The 27,324-nt window shown below is 40.7% G+C and overlaps 2 protein-coding genes across 3 annotated transcripts in view; one reads left to right on the top strand and one right to left on the bottom strand.

The window, feature by feature from the left end:
* Window positions 1-91: 91 nt before the first annotated feature.
* On the top strand, window positions 92-2,092 carry FBXO48 (F-box protein 48). Its single transcript, XM_054630161.2, has 2 exons — window positions 92-361; window positions 1,659-2,092. The coding sequence occupies exons 1-2, from the start codon at window positions 92-94 to the stop codon at window positions 1,818-1,820; spliced, it is 432 nt and encodes a 143-aa protein (XP_054486136.1). The 3' UTR covers window positions 1,821-2,092.
* Window positions 2,093-10,401: 8,309 nt separating this feature from the next.
* The window catches only part of PLEK (pleckstrin), a 58,396-nt gene continuing 41,473 nt past the window's right edge, over window positions 10,402-27,324 (bottom strand). The window contains exons 2-10 of one of the 2 annotated variants that reach the window (XM_054629327.2): window positions 24,226-24,337; window positions 23,527-23,682; window positions 18,307-18,488; window positions 17,193-17,284; window positions 16,190-16,374; window positions 14,842-14,946; window positions 13,092-13,175; window positions 12,370-12,439; window positions 10,402-11,525 (exon numbers count right to left, since the gene is read on the bottom strand). In XM_054629327.2, the coding sequence (XP_054485302.1) occupies window positions 11,386-11,525; window positions 12,370-12,439; window positions 13,092-13,175; window positions 14,842-14,946; window positions 16,190-16,374; window positions 17,193-17,284; window positions 18,307-18,488; window positions 23,527-23,682; window positions 24,226-24,273 (1,062 nt within the window). In that variant the 5' untranslated portion in view covers window positions 24,274-24,337 and the 3' untranslated portion in view covers window positions 10,402-11,385. Of the gene's footprint in view, window positions 11,526-12,329; window positions 12,440-13,091; window positions 13,176-14,841; window positions 14,947-16,189; window positions 16,375-17,192; window positions 17,285-18,306; window positions 18,489-23,526; window positions 23,683-24,225; window positions 24,338-27,324 lie in introns of both variants that reach the window. The other variant, XM_054629328.2, reaches the window with a different exon arrangement.

Below are 27,324 nucleotides of genomic sequence, written 5' to 3' on the forward strand. Positions count from 1 at the left end.
CAGGCAGGCACCCAGCCCAGAGCGCTGCCGGCGGCGGCCGCCCGCACACAGAGAGGCCGCAGTGACGCCTCCCAACCCCGAGGCCGCAGGGATGGACGCGGAGCGCGCTGCCGGCCGGGACAGCGCCGAGGGAGGAAGAGGAGGACTGGGTGACTTCGTGTCTGCCCTTCCTCCCGAGATCATCTCCCGGATTTTCAGTGGGCTGGATGTCGAGAGCTTGTGCCACGCGTCCGTGACGTGCAAGGGCTGGCACCGCGTCATCGACAGCAACGAGCGGCTGTGGCGGCACCACTGCCTGGCCGTGCGCGCCGTCTGCCAGCGGGAAATCGACTGCGACCGAGGGAATGGCTATTCCTGGAAGGTAAATCCACCTCCAGCGGCTGAACAGCGGCAGTGACATAAACGAGAATGCTGGGGGCCAATAGAAAAATGTAAGGAAATGACATCCTGTCACACCCATCCCATGGTTGTGAGGGGGGACGACTGCGGTGACAGCGTGGCAGACGGACATCTGGTAAAATACACTGGGAGATAAAGCAAAGCTGTCCCTTTTCCTACCCAAGACACAACCTGTCCGGCTCGGCATTAGTCCTCCTGCTGCCCCGCACAGCCTCAGCGCTGACCTTCGTCATACACAAGCCCTAACACGAGACAAAACCCACGTTCCCGCCGATAGGGACTAGGTAACAGAACTCCGATAGGTGGTGTGTGCGCTCTGGTTGTATTTTGTGGGAATAGATCTGCTGGTTAGGAATGTCTTCCTGAAAAATCATGCTGGATAGTGTTGTCTCAATACACCTCAAGTGACACACATTCAGGAGGGAAAAAAAAAATGGGGAATAAAAAAGGAAATGAGCAGGAGCTTTTATAAACTGTTTAGAAACTCTCCCCACACACAGACTGCTCTGAGGAGTTTTAGCAGGTTTAGCTCCAGAACCTGCAGAATGATCTCTCACTGTTGAACTCAGCCTGGAAGTTGAGATAGATCAGGACCCGATCAGGTAGACCAGATAGGTGGTTCCACAGATTACTCTGGGCCAGCTATAGGGTAGTCTCCCACCTTATTTTAGCTGGTGTATTTAAGAGCACTGGAGGGGTGAAAAGAGAGAAGCAGCAGCAAAAGAAACAAAAGCAGCCGCTGGACTCTGACATTTCAGTAAAGTTTCTGCAGTGTGAGGCACAGCCGTGAGCAGATAGTGGTTACCCTTTCAGTGTGTAGATCTTGCTACTCTTGCACAGCAATTTCCAAAGCTCCCTGGACTGATTGTCTGTTTTATCTGGAAGGGATTTGAAATAGAAGCTACAAACACACCAAGTCTACATTTTCTTGCCCTTAAAGGCTAGTAGAAGAGAAGAACCCAGACAGCCTCCGAACAAAAGAAAGGTCACAGCCTAAATAGAAAATGGAAGGTGCCTTTTTTAAGCCATAAGACAAATTCCTGGTTTGGGTTTTTCATCTTGACCACCAAAGAATTGAGGCAGGAACAGAAAAGGTCTGCTTCTTGGCAGCATTGCCCTTTCCTGGATTTAATGTCTAGATATCCAAAGGCACATTCCAAATCCCTTTTCTAGCACTACTCTTCTAGTGTAAACTTGTTATATTGAATGCAATTTAAATTGGTTCCTTTCCGAGATCTGACTATATGTTTTTCCACCAGATTACATTGTTGAGAAACTACTGGAAAAGCAAAGTGAAGCAAGAATGGCTTAGTGGGAAATACAGCAACATTCCTTCACAATTCAGTTTGCCAGAGAAAAGCATGTATCCAATGGATGTCGACACGTGGGGAGAAATCTTGGAAGCAGAACTTGAGAGATGATAAGCCAGTGCTGATTCTTGCAACTGAGATAGCTTTTGCCAATAGCAGACACAATGTTCAGCAGTTGTGAAACTGATTTTGAACTGATTATGAATTTATGATGAAAACTTCTCCAAAAAAACGTTATGGATGTCTTTTTTTAATTTGCATTTTACTGTATTAATTTTATGTAAAATTCTAAAAACAACTAAATATTCAGCTGTAATTTATATTTATACTTGTAATGTTCTACTGCACTGTCAAAAATATGCTGATTATAATTTCAGTTTGCACTTTTTGTTTTGGAAGAGATGATTTTTATATTAAAAAAACCAACCAAACAAAAAAAAAAACAACAAAAAAAAAAAACAAAAAAAAAACAAACAAACAAACAAAAAACACGGAAAAAACCCCTAACCAACCCCCAAAAAACCCCAAGGTGTGTTTGACCTTTCAACATGAAGTGTATCATATCAGCAGCACATAAGAGCCCACAAAGGAAGGCTGGGGATGGGACAAATCCAGACACCAGAAAGAATCCTCTGGGCAGCAACGCTCCGTTCCCCTCCGAGCCGAAAGTGAGAGAGAGAGAGCGAGGAGTTGAGCGCAGCCCCTCACCCCCTCGCTGTACCTCTGCCCTTTCCAAGGAAAAAAAACCCCTCACCTATGAGACTGCAGCCAGCTGCTCCCCCTCCCTCTTGGCTACATGTTTTGTCTCTCTTAATACCATCCTTATCATTTCTTAGGCAACAGATGGGAAAAAATTCCCTGAGAAAAAAAGGAGAAGGAAAAAAAAAAGAAAAATCCTAACCTCCAACAAGTGTAACTCAGAGTAAAGAGCATTCCTAAATATAGAGGATGTAGCAGAAAAATCAATGAATTGCAAACACTGCTTCCACTCTTGTTAGCTGTTCTGCTCCAAGATTGTATCTAGTTAGCTCAAATTAAAAAAAAAAAAAACACAAAAAGGCATACCCAAGCACATTAAGGGTACTGCTTCACTCCCTGCTCACAGCATGTTTTACCCTGACTTAAGACAGCTAGAAGTGCAAAAAGTGCATCTAAGTTAATCAAGATGAAAACAATACTAGCAGTACATTCTCATCACCTCAAATCTGCCCAGTTTTTTTAATCATAGCAGAGGGAAACTGCTCAATAATGGATCTAGTTCCTCACTTTTCTCATCCAGCCTTCACTGTTACCTCTAGTCTGTAACTCCCTGACATTTATCCCCTATTCCTGCTCCTTTCATGCCCTTATGCTGTAAGTTCTCATGTATTTGTCTCAGGATACAGTTTGTAAATAGAATAATATTCAGGTATGAATCCTAAAACAGTTACTTCACTGTGCACTTGGCTCTAGCTTTTCCCCACTCTCGAATGAGCATTAAGAATCCCCAGTATCTGTTGTGTCTCTGCCTCTATTAAGATCAGATGGCTGTGCCTCTTTAAAAACAAGGAATTAAACATGTAGCTATGCAATACACAAGGCCTGCATCTCCAAAGCTAGAGTAACAGTGGTGTATATTTCTTGTGAAAAATCTATTAGTGAGAAAAAATACATTTAAGTACAAATCCACATAAAAACAAAGTCTTCTTCCTCTACTTACTCTGACTCCTTCCTTTAAGGGTTTTAATTCTGCCTGGAGATTTCATTACATCAGTTCTGGTCATCTATTCTACTCCTCTCTGCCCCTGCACCATCTACTCAGCCTCCCATCTCTGCTGCAGGATGGATGTGTTCCTTTCCCTTTAAGGACATCCCAGCAGCATCCAGTGGTGCACTCCTTGCACCATCTGGTTTGGGCTCATCTCTTGCCCCTTCTGTCTGCCAACAGAAGCCACTGAAATGCCAGAAATAGGAAGATCGTACCAATGCCTAAATTAGCATTCGTATGTGGCTGTCCTTCCCCAGAGAGCATGCTCAGCAGCTAAAACCACACATGTAAAGCCCACACCACCTGGGGCACACTTTAGCTGCCCTCGCACCTTGGCTGGTGAAGACCTTTTTCTGCTCCAGTGCTTGCCTCTTACCCACACGTTTTTGCTGAAGTGCAAAGTTCTACTTTTGCAAACCCCACTGACCTTCCATTGTCATGCCATTTTTATGCCTCTGACACTTGGAAGGTGTCAGCTGCAGAAAGGTGCCAAAGGTGTCCTTCACCTAGGCTTTCCATTAGCCACCTGTGATGCCTCAGGTTTTAGCTTTTATATTTTTCCAATTCTATACTGCTTTAGAATGTACTCCTGAGCTTCATATTAGGGGATAGTAGGCTCTCTTCACAGAGTAGGTAGACAAAACAATTCCTTCTCCAGATGAAGACCAAGGACACATGATCCAAATTTCAGGCCCAAGAGCATAAACAACAGTGGACTGAAGAGAGAAAAACAAGGATGGGACTTCATAACCTAAAGCTATAATTGGACAATTAGCTCCAATATGCTAAGGACCAGAGCTTATAAAAGTGTGAGACCCCCTGACTGGTCGTCCATTTTGTGACCATTTTGAGTTCATCTTGGGTGTAGTTCTGGCTGGGCTCTTGTGCTGCCCAAGGTGTATCCATTGAGGCCTTCTAATAAATACATACTTTATTCTTTAGCTCCATCTAGTCTCTGTTCTAGGTCAGCCTTCACAAGGCTGGCCTTCCTGCAATTCACCATCCTACCCACCTGGTTTTCCCTGGATACAGAGCCCTTTGGGGAAAGCACGTGAAGTTTTTGTGTGCAGAGCTGCTTGCACGTGTTTTCTGCCCACACAACTCAACTACGCAACAAGGCCTTAAACCAGCCAGGCTTCTGTGAGGAAAAAAGTCTTCTCTCCTGCACGAAACCCTCTGAGGTGCTGCACAGCTAGATATCAAAAAGACCAGCACTGAAGCTCAACTGGAGGGCCCCCCAGGTCAACTTTTCATTTCTGCATCTCCAAAACCACCTGTGGTGTTTTTAATAACACCTGTTGGCATTAGAACCTTCTTTGCAACTACTCGTTGCAGTGCTCCATTTTTGAAATGACTAGCTGACAGCGTGGCTTTATTTCATCATGGTGCAGGATGTGGCTTTGGGCCATCACCATTAACTGACTAAATGAAAAAGTATGCACGAGATATTTAATCACCACAGACTTTTAATCAGACCACTCAAATTTCAAGGCTAATTTTGTCAAGTGTTTCTGCCAATAGGCAGACACGTGCAGATAGTCATGTCTTTATCCTGATCATCTTTGGAAGGTACCCAGTGACAAAGTTATCCCAACTGAAGGCAAAACAGTTGAGTTCAGGACTGGGATCAATTGTTTCAGTCCACCAGAGCTGACAGGAAGACAATAAAAGCATACAGCTAGGAGGGCTTAGGTGGTGGTGGTGTTATTTTTTTATTTTCCCTCCAAATGAACTTGAGATGAGGTATATTGGGCTCCCAAGAGTACATTGACACTTGACAGCTGTTTTTCACCATATTGCTTGTTTAGAAAAGTCCATCTCCAAAACCACAGAAGAAATCACCTGCTGCATTTAACACCTTAAGTCAGCAGCAGCTTCTGATCAGCACAATGCTAAGAATTGAGTGTAGGGGACCGGGAGGGATTGAGACCTCCGTATGAAGGGCTAGACCCACTTCTGCTATTCTGGTAAACCAAAAAACCCAAGCTACAACCGTGGGTTGAAAGGGAAGGAGTGAGGTGATGGACTGCAGACTCAGAGATCCTAGATAACCTACCAAGATGAAACCTAAGAGGATAACTATGTACTGGCACAGTTTGCTGCAGTCTCCCCCAGCTCACATTTAAAAAATGTTGTTAAAGCTGCATTTTTAAAAACTTTAAAAACCTTAAGGGGCAAAGGAGTTGCTTTTTGTCAATCCAGGGGTGCTGACTGCATGAGCTGTTTTGTTGCTGAGATACCAGAGCTATGCACAAAGGCTTCTCCAGATGCCACAGGACACCAGTGGCCATGAGGTAATGTATCACTCATAGCACCAAATATTGTTTTTAAACATTTCCATGGTCTCAGAATGCCAAAATCAAAAGATGCTCTCAGCTACCTATTGGAAGATTCAGCTTGAAGACTTGAACTGAAGGTGTAGGTTGAGCAAGCTGGGAGCAGAGAGAAAACTTCAGTGAAACAAACCAGCCACCTTAAGCCTTTAATCCTGTATAGGGAAAAGGAAAAGTCGGGAAAGACAAAGTGGTTTTTTTGCAGCAGCAGTATCTAGCAACTAATAAATGAAATATTACAATACCCCATAAGAGCTTTACTTGTCTGTTCCATTGAAGGAATATTTTCAATAGTTTCCACTACTTTTCCATCCCGTTGCTAAAGAACACATTGCTACTGAACAAATATATGTGGGATATCCTAACACCTAGGTTTCACCAGGTACACTATATAGACATTTAACAGCATAGCCAATGACAAAAACATGCCAAAAGTCACCCACTGTGGCTGACCAGAATAAATTGGCTTTTCTAATGCACCTTTATTTTTGAACACCACTGGTCTCTAGATTGTTTCACTAAATTACACTTCTCTTTAAAGTAATTTTAACATGCAGCTCAGCAACGTGTGTACTTAGAGATAACAACACCAGGGACCTGCTCATACAGGGACCCAATACTCATAAAGGAGTTACATGTGTATGTACAGCCCACAAGTATGAGGAGAAGAGAGGAAGTTTTTACTGTTTTAAGGGGGTGATTAAAGAACACATGTTATGTTGTAGCAATTCTGAAATGACACTAGGCATTTATGTTTTCTCATCCAAGATCCACTCTATGATGCCTAAAAGCAGAAACACAAGCTACCTTTTAGGATGTCTAAGTCAAAATACCTATAAGAAGAAGGATATGGGGGAGGGCAGAAGAGAAGAAAGGGAAAAATGAAGATGTAACTTGGGAAATAAACTGTTTTTTAAAGTAAAAAATATTAATTGAGAAAAACCCAAACCAACAAGCCAATCTTATTTTATCACTTGTACACCAGAATCATTAAAGACTTCCTTGTAGCAAAAAGCTACATAAGAGTGTTAAAAGCCTGATCTAAATAACTCCTCCTATTATTCAAAAATGTCTCACACATGTGCAATCATTTTGTTACTGTACTATAACCATCATGTACTTGGGAAACACAGCAACTTAAGCTTTCAAAAGCAAGATACCTACATACACATATAGCAGAAGCAATAGAGGACAAAAGAGATGGTTTCTTGATTTTCTTTGGATATACTTTGGAGATTAAGAAAGGATTTTCAGACTTTTCCTTACGATATGGAAGCAGGTACATGAAAAGACATACACTGATTTATGATTATGATTTATACATGATCATACACTGATTTACATAATTGATACTCTATTAGTCTGCAATAGGCTGTTCTAGTATATTTGATAGAGAGAGAGGCTAATGGCAATACTCTGAGAGTTCTCAATGTCCTTTTTATATCAGAGTTTGAGAATGTAGGAAGATTAGGATGTCTAGTTGTTTGGGATTTTTTAATTGAACTAGTCAATCCCCAGGTCTTCTTCCTCTCCCTTGATCCCGTTTATTAATATTCAAAATTGTGGTGAAAAACGTACTGAAGGCAAATTTTAAACAATACTAACATCATGTCTCTCCCTTTCAAGTGCTAGAAGCAAAGTTCCATTAGTTTTATTTTATTTATTATTTTATTTCCCTTTGATTATTTTCCTCCCGCCTGCTCAGTCATCTTTTAATGAGTTGAAGAAAAGGAGGGAAAGACATTGTCATCTTAAAACAAAGGCAGAGTCCATGCAGGAAAGCAAAGAGTTTTAATGAAGCCCAAAAAATTTAACATGGCCAATGAAGCATGAAAAGCAGCATTTTATTCACTTTTCTTACAGTTTAAGTCTCCCTTTTACTGCACTGGAAGGAAAAAAAGATTAAGCAATCTACAAGAACCAGAAACAAAGTATGGAAAGCCGCAGTTTTCGTTCTAAATGCAAAGCAGGAAGTGCTATGTTCTAATCAAAACCCTCCTCCCAAGCTTATTTTGAAGCAAAAAAAAGAAGTTCTATTTCAAGAAGTCTGATGAGTAACAACAAAAGAAGAACTTTGTTTTCAGTCAGAGTTCACTTTGAGCACAGAAAAATCTCAATACATCACCAAGAAGATCATAGCTCACAAAAAAAATTACTTACACTTTTCAAAACACAAACTGAAGGCATCCACAGAAATACCAACAACCTGCAGAGGACTCTTATCTACTCATTTCCTTTTTCAAGTTCCTCCTACAGTCTCCTACAGTTTTAAAAGGTACAAACTGAAAAAGAACAACTGAAAAACCCAACCCATTCCCACCCCACTGCCCTCCTCCCAAAAAGTCCCACCCTACTTAAATGTTTCTGGCCCCCACCAAAAAGATTATTTAGGGAAATTTTTTCTGGATTTCAGTGTTGCCCAAGCTTGAACTCAGAACAAATGGAGAAACACTTCAAAAAGTGAAAAGCACTTATCAAGAGCCCTGTGAAGCAAGTAGTTTGAACTTAAAATAACATCTCAAATATTTGAGAACAAATTAGGGGGGGAAAATAGGTGTTTAATGTTTGTAGTAAAGTGAACTCTAAGCCAAAGACAGAAGAGGTACTACTACATTGAAGAGTCATAGGTAATATTGCGAGAAGAAATAAAAATAAAAACTTTTCTAAAAGAGAGGTTTGACAGTAAAAGTTAGATACCTCAGAGGTCTTAATGAGTTTTTTGTCTTTATGAAACAACTTTGATTAAATATTACTAAGTAAACTGTTCTATTACTAAAACACCTTTTCAGTAGACATTTCACACTTTCTGTTAACTGTTCTTTCAAATAAAAAGCAAAGACAGCACACTGCAAAAAAAGCACCAAAAAAACTACACTTATCAACAAATTATATCACCTTACCCTTCAGAAGAAAGCTGTGGGGCAGAGAAAGTAAACAGCTCTTTGAAAAAAATTCTAGAGACATATTGAGTCCAAACTACATCCATATGTGTTGTCTGTTGGATTATAAGAAGTACTAACACTGACTCAAACTAAAAGCTTGTTGGGCTGAGGTTATTATTTTTTCAGCATCTGTGTTTGTGGTTTGCTTCATACCATTTTCTTTTAAACTTCATTTTAAAATGGAAGTAGGAGTGCTGTGTCTGTGTGGGTGTTTTTATGAGTGCATGGTTAGGCAACATTACCAAAAATCTGACTCTGACTGTAGTAAGCACGTAGGCAGTGTTCCAGGGGAGAGAAAATTGCTCAGTGCAGGTTGTGGCAAGACAAATATGAACTTAAGAGGATATTTATATAAGATTATATTATACAAGTCTTTCAGACTGAAGATAATAAATACAATCCTTATCTACAATGGGTTCTTTATTTTGTTGTCCTTTAGACTAGGTCTTTCTTATAGTAAAAAATAAACCAATGTTAATGTAGTAATTGCTGAGGGTGTGGTAGAAGTGTGATTTAAATAGTTAGAGGGTGAAAGTTAGAGGAAGCATGACACACGTAGGTCTGCTCTTCTGTTTCCTCCTTTTTGTTTGGTAGTTCCTTGCACAAAGCTGTCTCTCTCTTCTTTGTGCCGGTATTCATGATCTGTGCCTCTTCCATGCCTTCTGAGTTACTGAGCTGGCCTTCTCATCTCTGATAGACATGTAGCTGCTTTTTAATTCTAAATTCCCTTGGACAAGATCTTCTCACTGCTGCCAAGAAGCAGAGGCACCTACAAACCATTGAACTGTGTCTTCTGAAACACCAGCTATGAGATCACAGACCCCATCAATATAGGATGGTACAAATAAAAGAGCTCTCCCATAAATACACTGACTATCATTCTCTGCCTAAGAAAACACCATTTATAGGTGGACAGCCATACCTTGGACTGAGCACAAGTTAAAATGATAAGGTCATGGACTGGTAAAACATTTTAGTTTTATTAAATTTGGGCAGTCACGTCTCTCCTTTGGTAAGCTGGACAAGTTTCTGTTATGTGGTTGTGTGGAGTGTTTTTGTCTCTTTTCCTGTGCCCTTGGGTATTTTTGAGTTAGTGAGCTCTGAAAGCAAAATAAGCAGCAACAAGCAACAATTATCAAGAAAGCAGGCTGAGCAAAAAGTGGGTCTTTTTACCATGAGTCTTCCTTCCTCAGAATGACACATCAGACTTCAACGAGCCCGATAGCTTGCATGAGAGACAGGAAATGCCTGCCAGAAACTGATTTCTGCTGGCCAACTGAAGTGGACATGATGATGCAGTGTCTCAGCCTGCTGCTCCTGCAAGGCTGTGTTTTCTTTGGGATAAGAAATGCAAGGCAAGAGGGCTTCAGGCTCATTAGCTCAGCTACAGGTACAATTAAGCACAACTGGAGAGAAGCTTTAGCTCTGCATTTATTTTTATATGGAAGAGATCCCAATAAGAATTCTTAAGTATAAGGTACCTTATTAGATCTATGAACAGAGTTTTAAAGATTTTGAAGTCTCCTTCACTCAAACATCAGTCTGTACCAGGAACAGACTACATGCACCGTCTGACATTAACTTGATTTTCAACTCCTCCTTAGATTTTAAGACTTAGAAATTTGTTTGATATACAGTCAGAAAAAAATGCAAGGATTAATCAGGTGAACTGATTATCAAATAAAAATATTTATTTGAGTTACAAGCACAAGGTTTCTCTTATATTGCTAAGGCACAGAATCAAGGACTGAGTATGTTGCTGGAGGTTAAAAAAGGAAAACCTAATTGAAACCACTTCAATCAATAGTTCAAATAACCAACCCATGCATCCTTGCCCTTCTCCTGCAAGATTCTTAATTCAAATAGAGTGCAGTACCTAACAACCCAGCATCTGCTTTGTAGACCTAAATAAAAGGAAACAATGGTCCCGGGGCAGATTCTTGTGAAGTTTGGCAATGTTTAAAATTGGGTGATACGGAGTTTGGAGTGAGATTCCTTTGTGTTTGAAATACTGTGGGAAGAGACTTTTCCTCATATTGTTGTCATGGAGTTATACTTGGTTCCATAGCATATAACTCCATGGAGTTATACTATGGTGTTTCCATAGCTGTACATTCTTCCCTCCCTTAATGCTTACAGATTGGAAAGGAGTGGATCAGGTTTCCAAATGAGTTGACTTCTTTTCCTCATATCTATGGCATTATTTGTATAAGTGAACAAGCAGCAACAAGATCTGGTAAAGAAGAAAGTGTAAAACTTGTCTGGAGAAGACAATGAAAATCCTGAAACACATCACGGGCTGAAGAGAGTGATTAATTGAGGTACTCTCTGTCAGTGACATGACTGTGTTCCCTGTTAATGGTGAGATTCGCAGAATCAGCTGTGGTAACAGGTACAACCTTGTCAAGGTCAACTGATTACTCTAAGCAACACACTAATATGGCATATTCTGTGTTATAATTTAGTAAAATATTACCACAACACAAGTGGAAAAAATGTTAGTTTGTTAGTGCCCACTATAAAATTGAAACTTCTACCCAGTCCTCAACTCCAACATACAAGCCCTTTGGGATGATACTGCTTTCTCTTAGGGAAATGCTAAATTTTGCTTTGAGTAACTAATTTAATTTGTCTGTCTTGTTGGAAGATTGTCCTCATTTACCAGTCCTAGAAACTGACTGGATTGCTTTGATCCATTCTGTACGCTCTGTGGATGAGGCTGCTTGCAAGTAATAGTGGATTTCATTTGCTGTGATGATTTCAAAGAGGATGTTGTCAGCATCATACTTCTTGGCTACAGGGAAAAAATAAGAAAGTCAGGTATGAGAGAAAAAAGTCTTGTACTTTGAATATTTCCTCCTTTACACACTGTAAGGGGATCTCCTTTTTTTTTACAGCTGAGCCTGATCAGGCCTTCACAAACATTTGGGTCCAAGACATGAGTCTCTCTCTCTCAGCGAAACCACTCATGAATTCTGCATATTTCACTTTCAGGAGTCACAGGTTTGTTGGTCTCAAATCATGAATGGATCTGCAATCCTGCAGACAGATCCTATTCCCCAAACCATCCCATGCCTTGCCAGCTACAACAATAAGATGTTTGAGTTTGTCATATCTGTTTCTTTTCTGAGATGCCAACAAATTCTCTTGCTGGATATGATAGCCAGCCTCTCATGTGGAGAGAGGAGAATGCATGAAATTAATGTTTCTTGGTCCTTGCAGCAACACCTTTTCTGTTCCCACAACTTCTAGTTTTGGGAAGGAAGAGAAGATGGACAGTAACAATTTTTTGGCATAACCATTTCTAACATGAAGCTTCCATCCCAAATTCATTAACTAAAGAGATCAAACTCAGCTTACTTTGCCTAAAGGCCAGTTCTCCTAACACAGGGTTTGTGTCATCCTTTTGATCAGCCTTCCCCAAAGTGCTGACAATATACAAGATTCCCTATTGCTACTTTTACCACAGTGCCCTTCCCCAGTAATTCAGACAGAAAGAGAGAGATCAGTTATTAGAATTACTGAATTATTGTACATAGATTGCTTTGGAATAAAAAACACTTGTGATTTTAGGCAGATTGAAAGGAGGGGTTTGTACCAATAATTTATTAGAGAGCTCATTCAATATGGTTCCTTACTGTCTGGCATATCTTCCACTGCTGTCACCACGCAGCCCCTCAAGTGAATTGCTCCCAGTGGTTCTTCTCCCTGGGGAGGACATGAAATCAAAATGAAATGCAACACTTCTGAAGCCAGTAGCATGTTAACATATGGCTATGTTTCCAGAATGGAGACAAAACCATTTGATTACTTAGTATGTCTCACCTGAGAGAACAGAAAATTTTCAGTCGGTGTCAACATGGAGGGTTAGGGGTGTGGTTAAATACCCTAAATAAATAGGGAATCTCTTTGATTTAGAATTCAGGATCTGCAGAGTATGTAGTATGGGAATGGGCCCATTAGAAATACACAAGAAATAGGATGCCATGTCTCAGCCTAGCACGGCAAATACCTCAAATATAAACTGCAAAATTACTGCATTGTGTTCATTTGCACTTAGGACCTAATTTGTTTTGATCAAGTGAGAGTACACATTAATTCCAATTAATCACAAATAAGAGGTGAAATACAGACCAGTGTTACTTATTCCCAGGTCTGGGTGGCACTTGCCACCCTGACTTTACAGCCCCAGAAACTATCTTTCACTCTCCTTTTCCAGAGGATGGCTAGGCCATGGAAGAACAGTCCCACTGTCCTGCCTGATCTTCCCTGTCACATTCTCATGCAAGTACTACTTTCAAGTACTTCTACAGGGCACTGGATTCAAAACAAACAGGGAAATAAACTGAATCTCTCTTACTCCAGCAGGATCATAATAGTGAAGATATGCAGGATCATCTCTTAAAATGAACTTTCTCACTTTCCAGTTCTTCCTCCGATGTCCCTAGGAAAATTCAAAACCAGGAGTGTCACAGAGCTGCTTGGCCTGCATGCAAATCTTACCCACGCGTGAGAGGACAGGCAAACACAAAAGGGAAAAAACCTGAATATTCTGGACAGGAAATACTCACTGGAGTAGGAATTAAATCTGCCTTTTCTACATTCCAATCTTTTGCACAAGAACTGGGCTATCAAACTGCTTTATCTCTCTCTCTCTCTCTCTTCTTTTTTTTTTTTCTTTTTTTTTTTTGTGCAAAACAGAGGAGCTTCAACATGGGAGATTCCTCTAAACATATCACACAGTCTGATAGTTATGACATTCACATGAGTTCTGTAAGAACTGGGTTTAATAACTACTTGCTAGAGAACATGGCTGCAAAGTGCCTTGCAGGAAGGTACCTTGAATTATTGGCATGGATGAACTGAAAGTCTTTCTGTCCCTGCAAAGATAACAACAACAACAAAAAAGCTTATCTGGCTTAAACACCCTGGAGGGCTCATGGCTGAGAAGCTCAGGCAGACATATGGACATAAGTGCCTCATGGCCCATTTTCATGACTGAAAAGGATGGGTATGGAAGCATTTTCAGCAGAAGCAGTGACCCTCCCAAGCAATGACCCACAACTCACTGAGGGTGACCAAGTGCAGACTAACACTGGTGAAAGATTGTCATGAGTCACTTCCTCTGGCATTTTAAAATACAAGTTTCTCAATTACCTCCTGTTTGCATGGAAGCTCTTACTAACTAGGTTGGTAAGAACGTGACAGAGTAAAAGAGCAGCAAGGCGTGGGTCTAATTTCTTCCATTGAGTAAACTGATTAAACAAGAGAAATACTTGTTAGCACCACCAAAAAGTTCTTAGGCCCTCAAAGACTATTTTAACAGTGCAGGTTCAGACTCAATATTAGGAAGCATTTCTTTAGAGAGAGGGTGGTCAAATACTGCAACAGGCTACCTAGAGTGTCGATCAATTCACCATGTCTGTCAATGTGTAAGAAGCTTTTGGACAACAAAACCCTTAACAATGTGCTTTAACCCTTGGTCAGCCCTGAAGCAGTCAGGTGGTTGGACCAGAGGATTGTTGCAGGTCCCTCCCACCTGATCCATTTTATTCATTGAAGAATCCTGATTTTGCCTTCAGTTCACTGATATCTGCTTGCAATGGCCTTGGAAACACGACATTCACTGTATTGCTTAAAGTTTTGCTGGAAACGAAGGTATTCCGTTATCTTCTGTCTTACACGTCAAATATTAGTGACTGAAACAACTCCTTTGCTCAAGCATGCTGAAAAAGTCCATGAAAACTGGCAACTGAATCCAGTTTTGTGTCCAGAGGGACACAGAGTGACAGCTTTTTTACCTGAGTTCAGTTTTGCATTGTACCAATGACTTGTCACATCTTCTGTAGGACTCTTTCCTAATTAGAGCTATCAACTGTTTTCTTTTGTGGTAAGAGCAATTAACCTTGCAATATTTGTCCAGAGTCCTGCTGCTGTGCTGCAGCAAGTGTTCCTTGTGCAAAGGCAGGAGAGACAGAGAAGAAACCTGGCAAGTGTGGAGATGCCAGAGGGTAGTTTCTCTCTTATCTAAAGCTTTTAAGTGTAAAAGAGTAATCTTGCACCCATGGAACATCATCCTAGTGACAGGATGGAACATGGGCAGCACTGACCTGTTTCAGCAAACATCCTTGTTTGACAATTGTGCCTCTGAATTCTTCTTTTAGGACCACATCATCATCACTGGAATATCCCTCACAGAAAAATCCACTGTCTGGCTGCAAGACCACAAGAGAAATGTTACAGAAGTTACACAGCTGCTGCATGCTTATGTACTTGTACCAAGCTGGCATCTTTTTGCTTCCCTCCGTGCTGTTTTTTGCCACCCCAAAGAAGATATTATTATTGTTGTTGTTGTTGTTATGGTTATTGTTAAATACTCTAACCTTTTACTGGAAGAGCCTCCCAGTGAAGTTGAGGAGCTCTCCAAATCACCATGGGCACATTTCAGTGTGAGGTGGAACCACACTTCTAAGATACCAAATCAAGACATTGACTTCCTATGGCCTCCTCACACCACACTGGCATTGAATCAATCTAAAAATAATCCAAAAGCAAGCAGGTCACACATGGGCTGCTACAAGAAGCACCCAGGAGGCCACAAGGCTGCCTTTACCAGGAGTGTCTCTGCTAACAGGTAAAGTCTCCCTAGCATAAACATATTTAGGAAAACAAATGAGTAGTGGGAGAGTCATTCTGCTGAAGCGAAGTGATTCCATGTGGTAAATATAAACAGAATTGTAATACCAATTTACTTTTTCCACTTTATAGAAGGCATCCTTTTTTGTTAGCATAAGTCCATAAGCCAAATATCTTTCAAACAGTATTTGACTGGGATATTTCAAGTTCTCCAAATCAGGCCACACAATATGAAGTAATAAATGGAGAAGGCTGGGTATGACACCCAGGACAGGTTACTGGGGGATATTGAAAACTTTTACTTCTTTGCTCACGGGCAAGCTGTGTGTGTGCACACTCACGCTGAGTCAGACTTGATGGCTCTGCACAAAATGGATTTGTAGCTTCTGCCACTCTTTGAAGCCCTGTGAGAATGATTTACTCTCTTCTCTTCCACTGAATCAACAGGGAAACAGATGGTTAAATTCTGGTCACCAGTACAATTACCAGGAACAAAGTCTAAGTTAAAAAGAACCCAGCCTAAAGATGCATACTATGGGAGCCTTCTATCACGCTTTGAGAATTCTCTACAAATTCATTTCCCACACTTAGTCTCAGCACTCAATTCACACTTAGAAGGTGCCAGAAAAAAAAAAAAATCTATCCTGGTTACAACTATTAACGTGAGCAGGCTCATTCTGAGCATCACAGGAAAAAGACAATTAAGACAGATTTCTCCACTTCTGTACAATCTTTCCTCCAGGATTTAAGAAGCCGAACGAGAAGCTTGAGAAAAGCAGAGCATCAGTAAGTGAGACAATAAAAACCAGAATCAATGCTCACAAAGTAATAGTAGGCATCACTGAGATCCAGGAAGGGGGTGTCTGACAGTCCCTCTGCAGCTGCCTTGGATGTGTCCCCAGCAGGCTGTAGATAGCCTTCACTCAAGAGGGAAGAGGCAAGCAGGAGACCTTCTTTGCGATTTCGGATGGAGCTGCTGGACACCAGCCAGTCAATCACACAGGTGCCTGGTTACAAAGGAACAAAATATCAGCCACAAACCAAGAGAGACATGAAAAAGCCTAAAAGTACACAGGAAACAAGCCTACTCCATGTATTCATCAATCTCCTGAACAATGTTCTTAGCAACAATATGGGGAGTTAATCTAGGGAGGTTCCTGGCCATCCAATGAGGTACAGCCTTTCCAGCTGATGGCAGGGGCCGGGTCAACTCTCAAACACCATTCCTGATGGAGAAGAGAGCTGGGAGGGGACACAGGGCTGAGCTGGGAAGCCTCAAAGGCAGAGACTGGGGATGTACGGAGGATAGCCAAGCCTGGATCCAGGCTGCTATGCTACTAACATAATGCTGTTGGAAATCACCAAGGTTGGAAAATACCTCCAAGATCATCAGTCCAGATCATCATCAGTCCAACACTGGCATGTCCCCCCCATAAGCAATGTCCTCAAGTGCTACATCTATGTGTTTTTGAGCACAAATACAGATTTGACTTTGAGTGAAACGGGAATTACAATGGGACACCATTTGGTGATGAAAAATCCAGAATGGAGTAATTCTTCTGTATTTAAGTGTTTCACACTACAATCTACTCAAAAGATTATTTTAATCTTTCTGACACTAGTAAAATTTCATCATTCTCCTTTGTTTACCATGGCCATAACTGAACACTTTTCCAAGATATATCCTTTGAGCATCTCCTGGATTAGTCAAGAAAAAAAATCAAACTTCTATGTGCTCTACAGAGCTTAGAGCTGTTTCACCTCTTTAGTTTTTCAATTCTGTGCTTCCTTTATTGTATAGAATAGAGGGACAGGAGCTCCTTACCTGTAAAGCAGTGATTAAACACTCTTTTATCTTTTTCCAGCTTCAACTCCTTTATTCCCTTTTCAGGATCTTTCATTGAGAGGTACAAAGCACTGTGCATAAAAAGAACCACAGAAACTGTTAGCAAATAAAAAGGTTTTGCCGGTTTGTACAACAATATCATTGTAATCATGTTCAGCTCTCTGCAGAGCTGTAACATGGCTTAGTTTCATCTCTTGCATCTCCTGAAAAATTCAAGTTGCAAAAGCCTAGAGGTCTCACTACATTACTTCACAGCTGTGGGAGCAGAGGGCGGAGTGCACAAAGGGCTCACCACATCTCCCTATTTTGAGAATGCAACTACTTGTGGTGACTATAGCATGAAGAGAGGAACACCCACTGCTGAGAGACCTTCACAGGGCCCCACAGACTCAGCAAGAGGGTTCACTGCTGTGCTCTGTGTTCACCCAAAGCTCCTGGGCTGAGCAGAAAACCTGTCCCTGTCCCAAAGCCTGCATGCTCTCAGATGATCTTTGCCCTGTGTGCAGTTTTACTGTCTTATAAGAACACTTCAGGCTCATCTTTATCTTGGTATTTACAGCTCTGAGGCAGAAAACTAGTCATCCTTGATTTTGAAAAGTACGAACAGATTGCTTCCCTTTATCTCTTCTTCTCCCTTTGCCAGTTTCATGTTCTTTGACAGGCACCACAGTCCCCTCACCATCCAAAAACTAGGCCAACATCAGAAGAAGAGAAGATGGAGAGCAAACAAAAGGTCTAAAATATTTTTTGTAATAAATGATTTATTGTATAAAATGCTTCTCCTGGAAGAGTCACACTTTGGCTGGCATATCCTCTTGCACTCCATTATGCCCAGGAATCTCTTTATCAGCAAAAAATCTTTGATAAACAAGCATGTTTTGGTAAATGATAGTATATTCAAAAAGATCTTTCCAGTTCTGATTGACAGGTCATTTCTGACACATGGTACAAACTGAAGTTTTTAGTCATGCAGAAGGGGCTGTGAGAGAATCCATGGACAGACAGGCTCATTGTTCTTCCTGGCCACAGTTACATGTCTGACACACTGACTGCAGATGGAAGTAAATGGGAGAGCAGAGCCATGAGAACAAACCTCAGATTGATTGTTTCAGGCAATCTGATGGACTTCCTTGTGGATTTTCTGGCAAATCTTTGGCCTCCATCTATGCAATGAATTGCTTTCTTGATATCCCGCACCCAGGCATCTCTCTCCTCCAGGTAGGCAGCTTGAAAAAAGTGGTCCTGCTGCTTGGCCACAGTGAGCTTGAAGACAAACTGGAATAATAAATTACAGGAGGTTTTTTTAAAAGTTGCTTTTGTGTAGCTAGTTGGGCACAATTAAGCTGCCACAGCATACAGCCTACCTATGCCTAAGGACTATAGAAAGTGCCTTAGAGACACAGTAAAATGATAGAAACTCTGAAGAAAACCACGAACAAGCACTGCACGTAACTGAATCCTTTTGTTACTTCACCATCACTGATGCTGACATCAGCACATCCAAGGTCTTCTGTGGAGGCAGCTCTTTAGTCACATAGAGAAACAGACAACTTTCCCAGGCATTGTTCTGGGAAAGGCTGTAAGAAGCTCAGAGAGAAGAATTATAAGCAATTCTTATCTTAACTTGCTGCACCTGGTGTTGTGAATATGTGGAATGTGTTATGGAGATATGTTTTCCAAAAGGGTGGTTTCTTAATTAGCTGATGGTGATGGTGTTTTAATTAAAGGACCAATCAGGTCCACCTGTAGTGAACTAGAGTATAAAAGGAATGGGTTTCTTAATAAAATTATTTAGTCTTCTGTGAATGCATGGAGTGTGGCACTTGTTTATCTGTGTTGTTTCTGACCCAATAGCAACAGTATGTGGTACCAGTACAGCTGCTGATTCTAACTTTTGCTGAGAAGTTCAACACAGCTGAAAGGCTGAAGTGATTTCTTGGAGTGGCTACCTGGAACAGAGGCTAGACAAGATTAAGAGAATAAAAGTGGGTATTTATTAAAGGCCTTCAATAGGTACACTTTGGACAGTCAGAGGCCTTTGAGGGGCTACACCCAAGATGGACAATGGTCACAAGTTTTTCAGACAGATATAAGTTTGGTCCATTTACCTATCAGAAGTTAATATTCCAATTACAGCTTCAGGAAATGAAGTCATGTACCCCCAGTTTCTTCCCCCCAACTCACTTTTATTTATACTTTCAGGGCCTGGAACAATGAAGTGTCTTTGGGCTTCAGGCCTAGAGAATCGTTTTGTCTGATCAAAATGTGAAGCAATAGCTAACACTTTATATGGAGTTTTACAGTTATACACTTGGATTTGAAAAAGATAAAAATTAAAACCCTAAGGCATCAGAAGCACCCAGCCCCTGCAGGCTTACAATGGATGTAAATTTTTTTAATATTTAGAGACACGTGAGCAGTCTGAAGAAGGAAAAATACCTCACATCATATTCAGCTACTGTCTCACAAGGGGAGAAAAGGTCATACACTAGAGAGTACCTGAGTATATTTGCAGCCTAGTAAACCTTTAATGGCTTAGTAGGGAGATGATACCTCCAACCCTTGGCTACACCTTAGGATCACCTATCCAAACACACTAGCAACAATGGAAAGACTGTGTTTCCCAAAAAATGAGAAAAGATCATCTAGAGGTAGTTGTAAACAGAAAAAATAACAATAAGCTGAAGAAAACCCAAACCAAAACAAAAAAAACAAACCCCAAAACCATCCAACAAAGTTCACACTGTTTGAACTAATTTCCATCCAGTGATCTTCTGGATGGAAAATCAGGATCTAATTATTCAGGTTTCCACTTCCTCTAAAATATAGCTCCTCATGAGTGACACTAATTTGTTCTGTAGTTGTATTATAATAAATATCACAGATTCTGACTCAGCAGGTGTCTAAAAATGCCAAGCTAAGCCACAAGCTAACAGCACGACTTGCAAGGAAAGCAAAGGCTTCTGCCAAAGAGCAGTAAATTTACATCAGTGAAATCAGCACTCTGAATGAGTCTGCTGAAGCCCAAGTTTGTAAGTGATACATTTCTGAACATCCCTCACAAGCATTTTCCAAACAATGGCCAATAGGAAAAAATCTGACACCCTGAAATTGTGCAAAGTCCAACTGAATTTCATGGAAGATACATTTCAAACTTATAAAGCAACAAGTCATCAAAGTCCATCTCAGATAGAAAAGTAGCCTTTTCTTATCTGATACTGTTCATATTTCCAGCAATACTCACCTTTTCTGTTATGCAGGAAAGACTTACACACTAAAAATCAATGCACAATGTATGACAAAAGTAAACAGACAGATGTATCCAAATCCCAATATTCAACAGTCAAGCTAACACCCCAGATTAATAGAATGAAATACCAAAGCATTGATGAAATTTATTACCAAAGGAAAAAAATAGCCTTTTCAAAGAGCTGAGAAGCAACCTAGAGTGAAATGCCAAGAAGAGTTTTCACTTCCAGCACACAGAAAAGGCTGGCAAAGACATTTCTTTTTAGCATTTACAAAGTTAAGCTAGTAAGTTAGATGGAATTCCAGGCTTCCTCTGAAATCGGTAGAGGTTGATTCTCCAGTCCTAGATATGACCAAGCCTCCCTCTGATGATGTATATTGGGTTGTGTTTTTGAGAAAATTAGACCATTTGACTAAACTAAATACCAACATTTTACGTACTTAAATTGGGAGAGATGAATCTTACTATGAGCAACCAAACAGGATGATGCTGTTCACAAGAAAACCATGGGGGAAATGGAAAAAGCTGAAGAATATCAGAATTTATGTTACATTAAACAATGATCAAACTTTAAATCAAGGACAGCAGACAGCGGTGAATGCATTTTGAAATATAATCTCAAAATATGCAGTTGCAGCCCCTTCTGAACAGCCTTTACCTGTGCTTAACAAATCCAAGATTGGTTCTTTTCCCCTCAGCACCTGCAATTTGCAATTGATGTAGTAAACAAAGCATGTTGGTGATGTGCTCTGAGCTTTCAAATGAAGTCCTGGTGCAGATACACAAGCTGATTTAAAAACTTAACCAGAGAAATATGGAAGTTTGGTTGTGGCCCAATAGTCCCTGTTCCAAACTGGGCCCAGACAGATGACACTATACTTAAAACAGACCCAATGAGAATTATCCCACTGTTCACCATACAGAATTCCTGTCCTAAAAATATACTTTCATTTCTAGCCATATAAACTTAAGAACCAGAGTAATTCCCATTAGAGGAATAACTGTATGCTTTGACGTGTAACTAGTGAGAAGCCAGAGCAGAATGCAGAAACATTGAATTCAGCAGTACTGTAAAGCTGTAAAATGTAAGATGTAAAAATAAAGATACTACGTTTTCAAGGAATACATGTAGGAAACTAGGTATAATCATATTAGGCAGTACTTGTAAGAACAATCCTGGTGATAGCTTTGCTCATATGAATAAACATCTTCAATTTTTGACTATTTGAAATTTTAAGAGAAAATCCATCTCCAGGGCTACTGGTTTGTGGACTTGCAGAACAATCTCACCACCTCAATATGAAGGATCTGCTCCAATGCCTGCTGAAGTAATTTGGATTGTTTCCACTGACTTCAGCAAACCCTGCAGCAAATCTCATTTATGAAAAGCTATTTTGGATGCCTCAACCCCTGGGTCTTTCTTTGTCTTTATTATCCCTCAGAAAAGGCCCCAGGAACTAAAATGCAACATTATGTAAAGCTCATTATGTAAACACCCAATGTAAAATGAAGCATAACAGAAAACCCAGTGCAGCCAAAGGAATGATCTTCAGAGACTGTCACCCTTCCATAAAGATACAATGCATCTTCTGGAGACTGGTGCATCCCAAAGGATAGCTTTGGGAAGGTGAGGATCTCTCTCACTCTGTCTTCAGCAGACATCAGATACTTCAGACCTCTGTGCCTGCTTTGTTGAATGCACATATGCTGGTGAATTATTTTTCCTTTATTGTAAATATGTTACTGACATTTTCAAGCAACTACTGTGAAACAATGTTGATGGCAGTGCCTTTTTGAGAGTTAAAGGAAAAAGCCAAAACCCAACACAAAACTGTTTGAAGAAGAATGCTTCGTGAGAAAAACTTAATTTCTACCATTATAATCTAGGTCGGTGATACTCTTGCATAGTAGCCTTCATACCTCATGTATAGAGTAAGGAGTGCTGTGGTGAGGCTTGTTAATAAGATAATCAGCACAGGATTAACAGCAATCTTTATTCTCTGCCTCATCCTTTTTCTATACTGTCTTAAAGACAGCTTGGAAGTTAACAGGCCCTTTCTCTTGACAGATGTAAGTCTAAAAAGACTTAGTAAGGATCAGGGTGGGTTTTTTTCATATAAATATGGGTTCTGCAACAACAACAACAAAAATACAACAACACCACACCCCCCCCCCCCAAAAAAAAAAAAAAAAGGAAAGAAAGAATGCTGAAGAAAGAAAAGAAGGAAAAAGCAAAGCCAGCAGGTCCAAATCTGACACAAGGGACCCTGATTCCACTTACTACCAAACCTAAGGACAGGTTTAAGTATCCTCACTTTACTCATGTGAAAAAGTAAAGTTCACCAACTCAGCTGTGTCTCACGCTTTCTATTTTTCTAATACTCTCACAGAGACTTCTATCTTTAGTCAGGTATCCCTGTGGTAAATTTTTTTTAACTGTGGTGGAATAATGTTCCAGATTCTGGGGCACCCCTTTGTCAGAGGAATTCATGGGGATATCATGCCTATTTGATGAAATTGAGTGGACAAAATAATAAATTACTAATGATATATTTCTTTGCTCATATGAGAAATCCCGTTTTACCAACTATTTTTCAGGAACCCTGTAACCCTGTAACAAAATATATGTGTCACAGCATTTATCTCCTTCCTGTCTGAGCAAGTCATTTGTTCCTTGACAAAAAATAAATGTTTCTCCTGCTCACAAAATACTTTCCCACTACCATTTTTCTGTGGCACTTAGATTTACATTTTATACAGGAGTTGTTGCCATTCAGCTGCAAAACATCCTCACACCAATAAAATTTAGTTCTGCTCTCTGAGAGATTCAGAAGTTTAATAAAAACCAACCAACCAACCCCCAAGTGCTTTTTGAATTATTCCTCTTGAAGTGTCCTGAATTCAAGAAGCGCACAATTCCAAGCCTGCTTGTAACCTCCTAAGGCAAGTAAGAATCTCCACTAGGATGAGTGCCAGGAATTTGCAACCATCACCCTTTTGCCTTTTCAGTGCTTCCAGAAGTATAAGTATACTGTCAATTCTTTTTGTAAAAAAAGTACGTACCATTCTTTTGCCAAAATCTTGGCATGGGCTGTGAATAGTACTTCCTTTTAGTGGGATCATCCCTTTGGGACTGTTATCAGCCTTCCGCTTGTAGAATTCAATTCCATCTTCTAAGAGCACAACCCACATTGGCTTCCAGGTATTAAACATGCTGCCCTGCATCAATAAATCATAAATTATGTTCAATGAAACACTCTTCATGTGATACCCAAGGAAGATATGAGCTTCCAGGGAGTGCCTGATTGATGCTAAAATAACTACAGTTTGTGTTTCAAGGAGAACATGCCACAGCCTCACCCATCCAACTATGCAGTTAAATATTGTTATTTTTCTGACCACCATTTATTTCCCCTTGTAGTTGCTCTGCCAGTGGAGGTCACCGTGGATTTAAATAAAAGTAAAGGCTTTATCCTATGGGCTGTACTACAAAAGACTCCGAAGAAGAGGTTGCTGTGGAGTGGCAAACACCTTCCCAAAGATTGGATGTGCCTGTGGCCCCACACACTGTCTTGAGGCAAGGTGATGTGATTTCTTTAATCTCACTATTCTTCCTTGATGTTTAACCCAATTAAGTGCAACTGAGTAGGCTGTGGCTATTTCCTGTTGCCTCTTTGCCAAGATTCCATAGTATGTTTCCCTGCATCTTCCCAACCTGTTCAGAGTTTTCTCTTCCACTCAATCCCAAACTACCCCACTTACCTTCTTAACCAAGTAGCCCTCCCTTATGCGCGTTGGCTCTCGCTCCATGGCTTGGGCAATCCTGCTCTCAGCTCTATCAGTGCTGGCTGTCGAGTTCCTCTGGCAGCAAAGTCTGTGGGATGGTGTTTTTACAGTACAACTGTGTCATTTCACAAGTTCCTCTCAATGCTAATCGCAAACCCATTTCCTCTTACAAAGTGAGAGATAGTGAAATGCAGAAGTACGTGTGTATTTATAGTCTGTCTCTGACAGCACAGACAACAGCCTGACAAAACACTCCATCATCTCAAATACAGCCAGCCTTGATGACAGAGTCCTGGGAAGTTAAATAAGCACTTCATTGCTCAGTCACAAGAAACTGGGCCTGTTCTGCAAATACATGAGCTCTACCATAAAAGACAGGGAATGGTGCTGCTGCTGCTGCCTGGCGTGTGCCAAATGATTTCAGAGACAGGTTTTCAATGCATCAATGCTTTCACTTCACCCTGCCTTCCAAACCTGGCTCCATGAGGGCAAGCATGTGAAGTCTGGCAGGAAGGTGGAGGACCCTCATTTGGTTAACAAGGATGCGCCCTCTGCTGACATAAGAAATTTGTTTACCAGAGTTAATCAGGATTTGGATTTTGGTGCTGAGGCCTCTCAAAGATGTCAGCTGTCAAATAGGCACAAATGGATTAGACCTGTGCATTACATAGAGCACTGACCACAAAATGCTTTCTACAATCATCTTTTACTTGCTGCAGAGCTTGTTTGGCTTTATTTGGGAAAAGACAAGGCAAACCCATAGTTTTTTATACATACCAGAGTCACAATCCCTCTTCCCCATATAGAAAAAAGTGGGGGTATATGGGAAGCAATAAGAGGCTGCTTCATGGTGTCTTGAAGCAGCCTCTTGTGTTCTTTCAAGCACAAGATTCCAGGTCACTTTTGCAGCTAACCTCATTCAGATAAGTGTTGATTGAGCCCAGAGTGACTCCATCTGTCACGTCTGCCAAGCTAAAAATTCCTAAACAGGGACTTTTTTCACAGACAGAAATTCCTGTTCTCCATATGACTCTCTGTCTCAGCCTTTACTCCAAAGGAAGTCTTACTCAGAAGTCTGACAAGGTCTGTGATAGGGGACCAGAAGGTTAGCAGAGCCTTCAGAGGCCTTTCCTAGACATTCCTCACTGATGCCTATTTAGTGGTATTCTCACAAATGAGACTCCACTCCTTTCTTGGTTATCTGTATCTATCCCAGCTGCTGGGTGCTGGGTGTTTTTCCTCAATGTCTGAATGGAGATTTTCCTTTTCCAGGTCTTTCCTAATGAGTTGCTGCTCAAATGACACATCCTGTCTCTGTGCAGACAGAGCACCTGTTTTTCAGGTTAAACACTTTAACCTGAAACATTCTGGTTATGTCATGGTGCATTCTGTCCAAAGCATACCTTTTTGTGATGATTTAATCTATCACTATATTGTTTGGGGTTTCTAAAACCTGCAGTCCCAGTACATTGTTCCTTTGCTCATGTAAGTCATACTGTTGTAAGGATCTTATTGCTACTAGAGGCACTAGTTGCTGATGAAGAAAATCATCCATCAGTTTTCAAATAAAAGACTCCATGTATTCTCTAGCTGTGAAGCATACTTGAATTCAACAAATAGATTTTAAAATTATTAGAGACAGAAGCTCAAACAGACCTAATAAAACTTCATGGTCCTTGGAACTAAAAGTAAAAATTTACCACTAAAAAGTGATCAAAAACCTTGTCTAACATTTACAATAGAAAATTTGCCCACCAGGTCTAGGACTTGGAATGAACTGAAGATGCCCTGGATTCCCAGAGCAGAGATGATCTAATGGGATTTCTGAGTTATATTTCTGTGAAGGTTCTCTTCTTTCCCCAGAAGTTTTAAAAGGATGTTTGATGGACTGAGGAGCTTGTAGAATCCTCCTGTATAATGTCTTTCTTGGTCACTAATTCTTTTTGCTTTAAGAAGGCATGAAGAGGGTCCCACGGAGTCAGCCAAGTAATGACAATCACACCAATGGGGCTACATGTCCTTCTACTTTATTAAGCAACTTTGGCATATTTACCTTTCTCTATACACTGTCTCACACCACTAATGCTTAATGTTCATTGGTTAAGTGGCTGCATTCATACATACATGTTATTTGCTGATTGGTTGTCATGCTATAAGCATTTTAGCTAAGGTGTGCTAAATTAGCAGTTCCTACAACATGCCTGGCATCTGGCCTCGTCCTGGCACAATGCTCATTTTTCTTTCTTGTATCTATTTGAGCACGGTACATGGTCTATCTTGTTCCAAGGACAGTACATGGTCTGTCTTGTTCCAAAGACAGTACATGGTCTTCAAAATAACTCTGTAATCTGCAGGTCAGGGTTGTCCAATTCTTGTAGGAGAATAGCATGCCCTTGTTCTGCCAAGAATCCTTCTACAAAGGTGAATTGTTTCCTTCTCTTCCCTTTCATTCTGTGGTTTTATCTTCAGAAAAAGATACTTTTTTTTTCCTTTTTCCAATTAGATAAACCAAAAATACCAGTCACAGACAACAGTAAGTCTTGAAGTGTAATTTGGAAGCCAAATTATCCCTTTATTACCTGCCTTGAGGACATGATGCTTCAGAGCATGGAGCTATGATTAAAGACCGAGAACAGGATCACAGTTAGCTCTTCCTTCTGTCCCTACTTTGCTTCCCCCACCTCAGGTCTGAGGAAAGGAAGCCCCCTCCCGAGCTGAAAGGTTTTATGGAGAGCAAAGACAAAAGAACCTGCCAGTATTTTGCTCCGTGCAGGCATCCTTTGTGCAGGTTTTCCTGCTTACCTGCTCCTGCTGACTCAGTGTTTGTGCTGAATCAGGATGACAGGGCCCTGCACAATAAATTGGTGATATGAGATGACCAGGGATAGGTACTCCTCAATAGAATATCTATATATCCCTGTCCCAACATATCCCTATACTAAAAAGTGGTTTAATGAAAACAGAAAGGGATGGTGACTCCACAATTTCACAAAAACTCCTTCTTCTCACTTATCTGTGTGAAAAGCCTTTGGAGGTATGAAATGTAAGTCTAAACACAGTGGCACCTAGTCAAAC

The sequence above is a fragment of the Agelaius phoeniceus genome, chromosome 3 (genome assembly GCF_051311805.1).
Source record: "Agelaius phoeniceus isolate bAgePho1 chromosome 3, bAgePho1.hap1, whole genome shotgun sequence".
NCBI lineage: Eukaryota > Metazoa > Chordata > Aves > Passeriformes > Icteridae > Agelaius > Agelaius phoeniceus.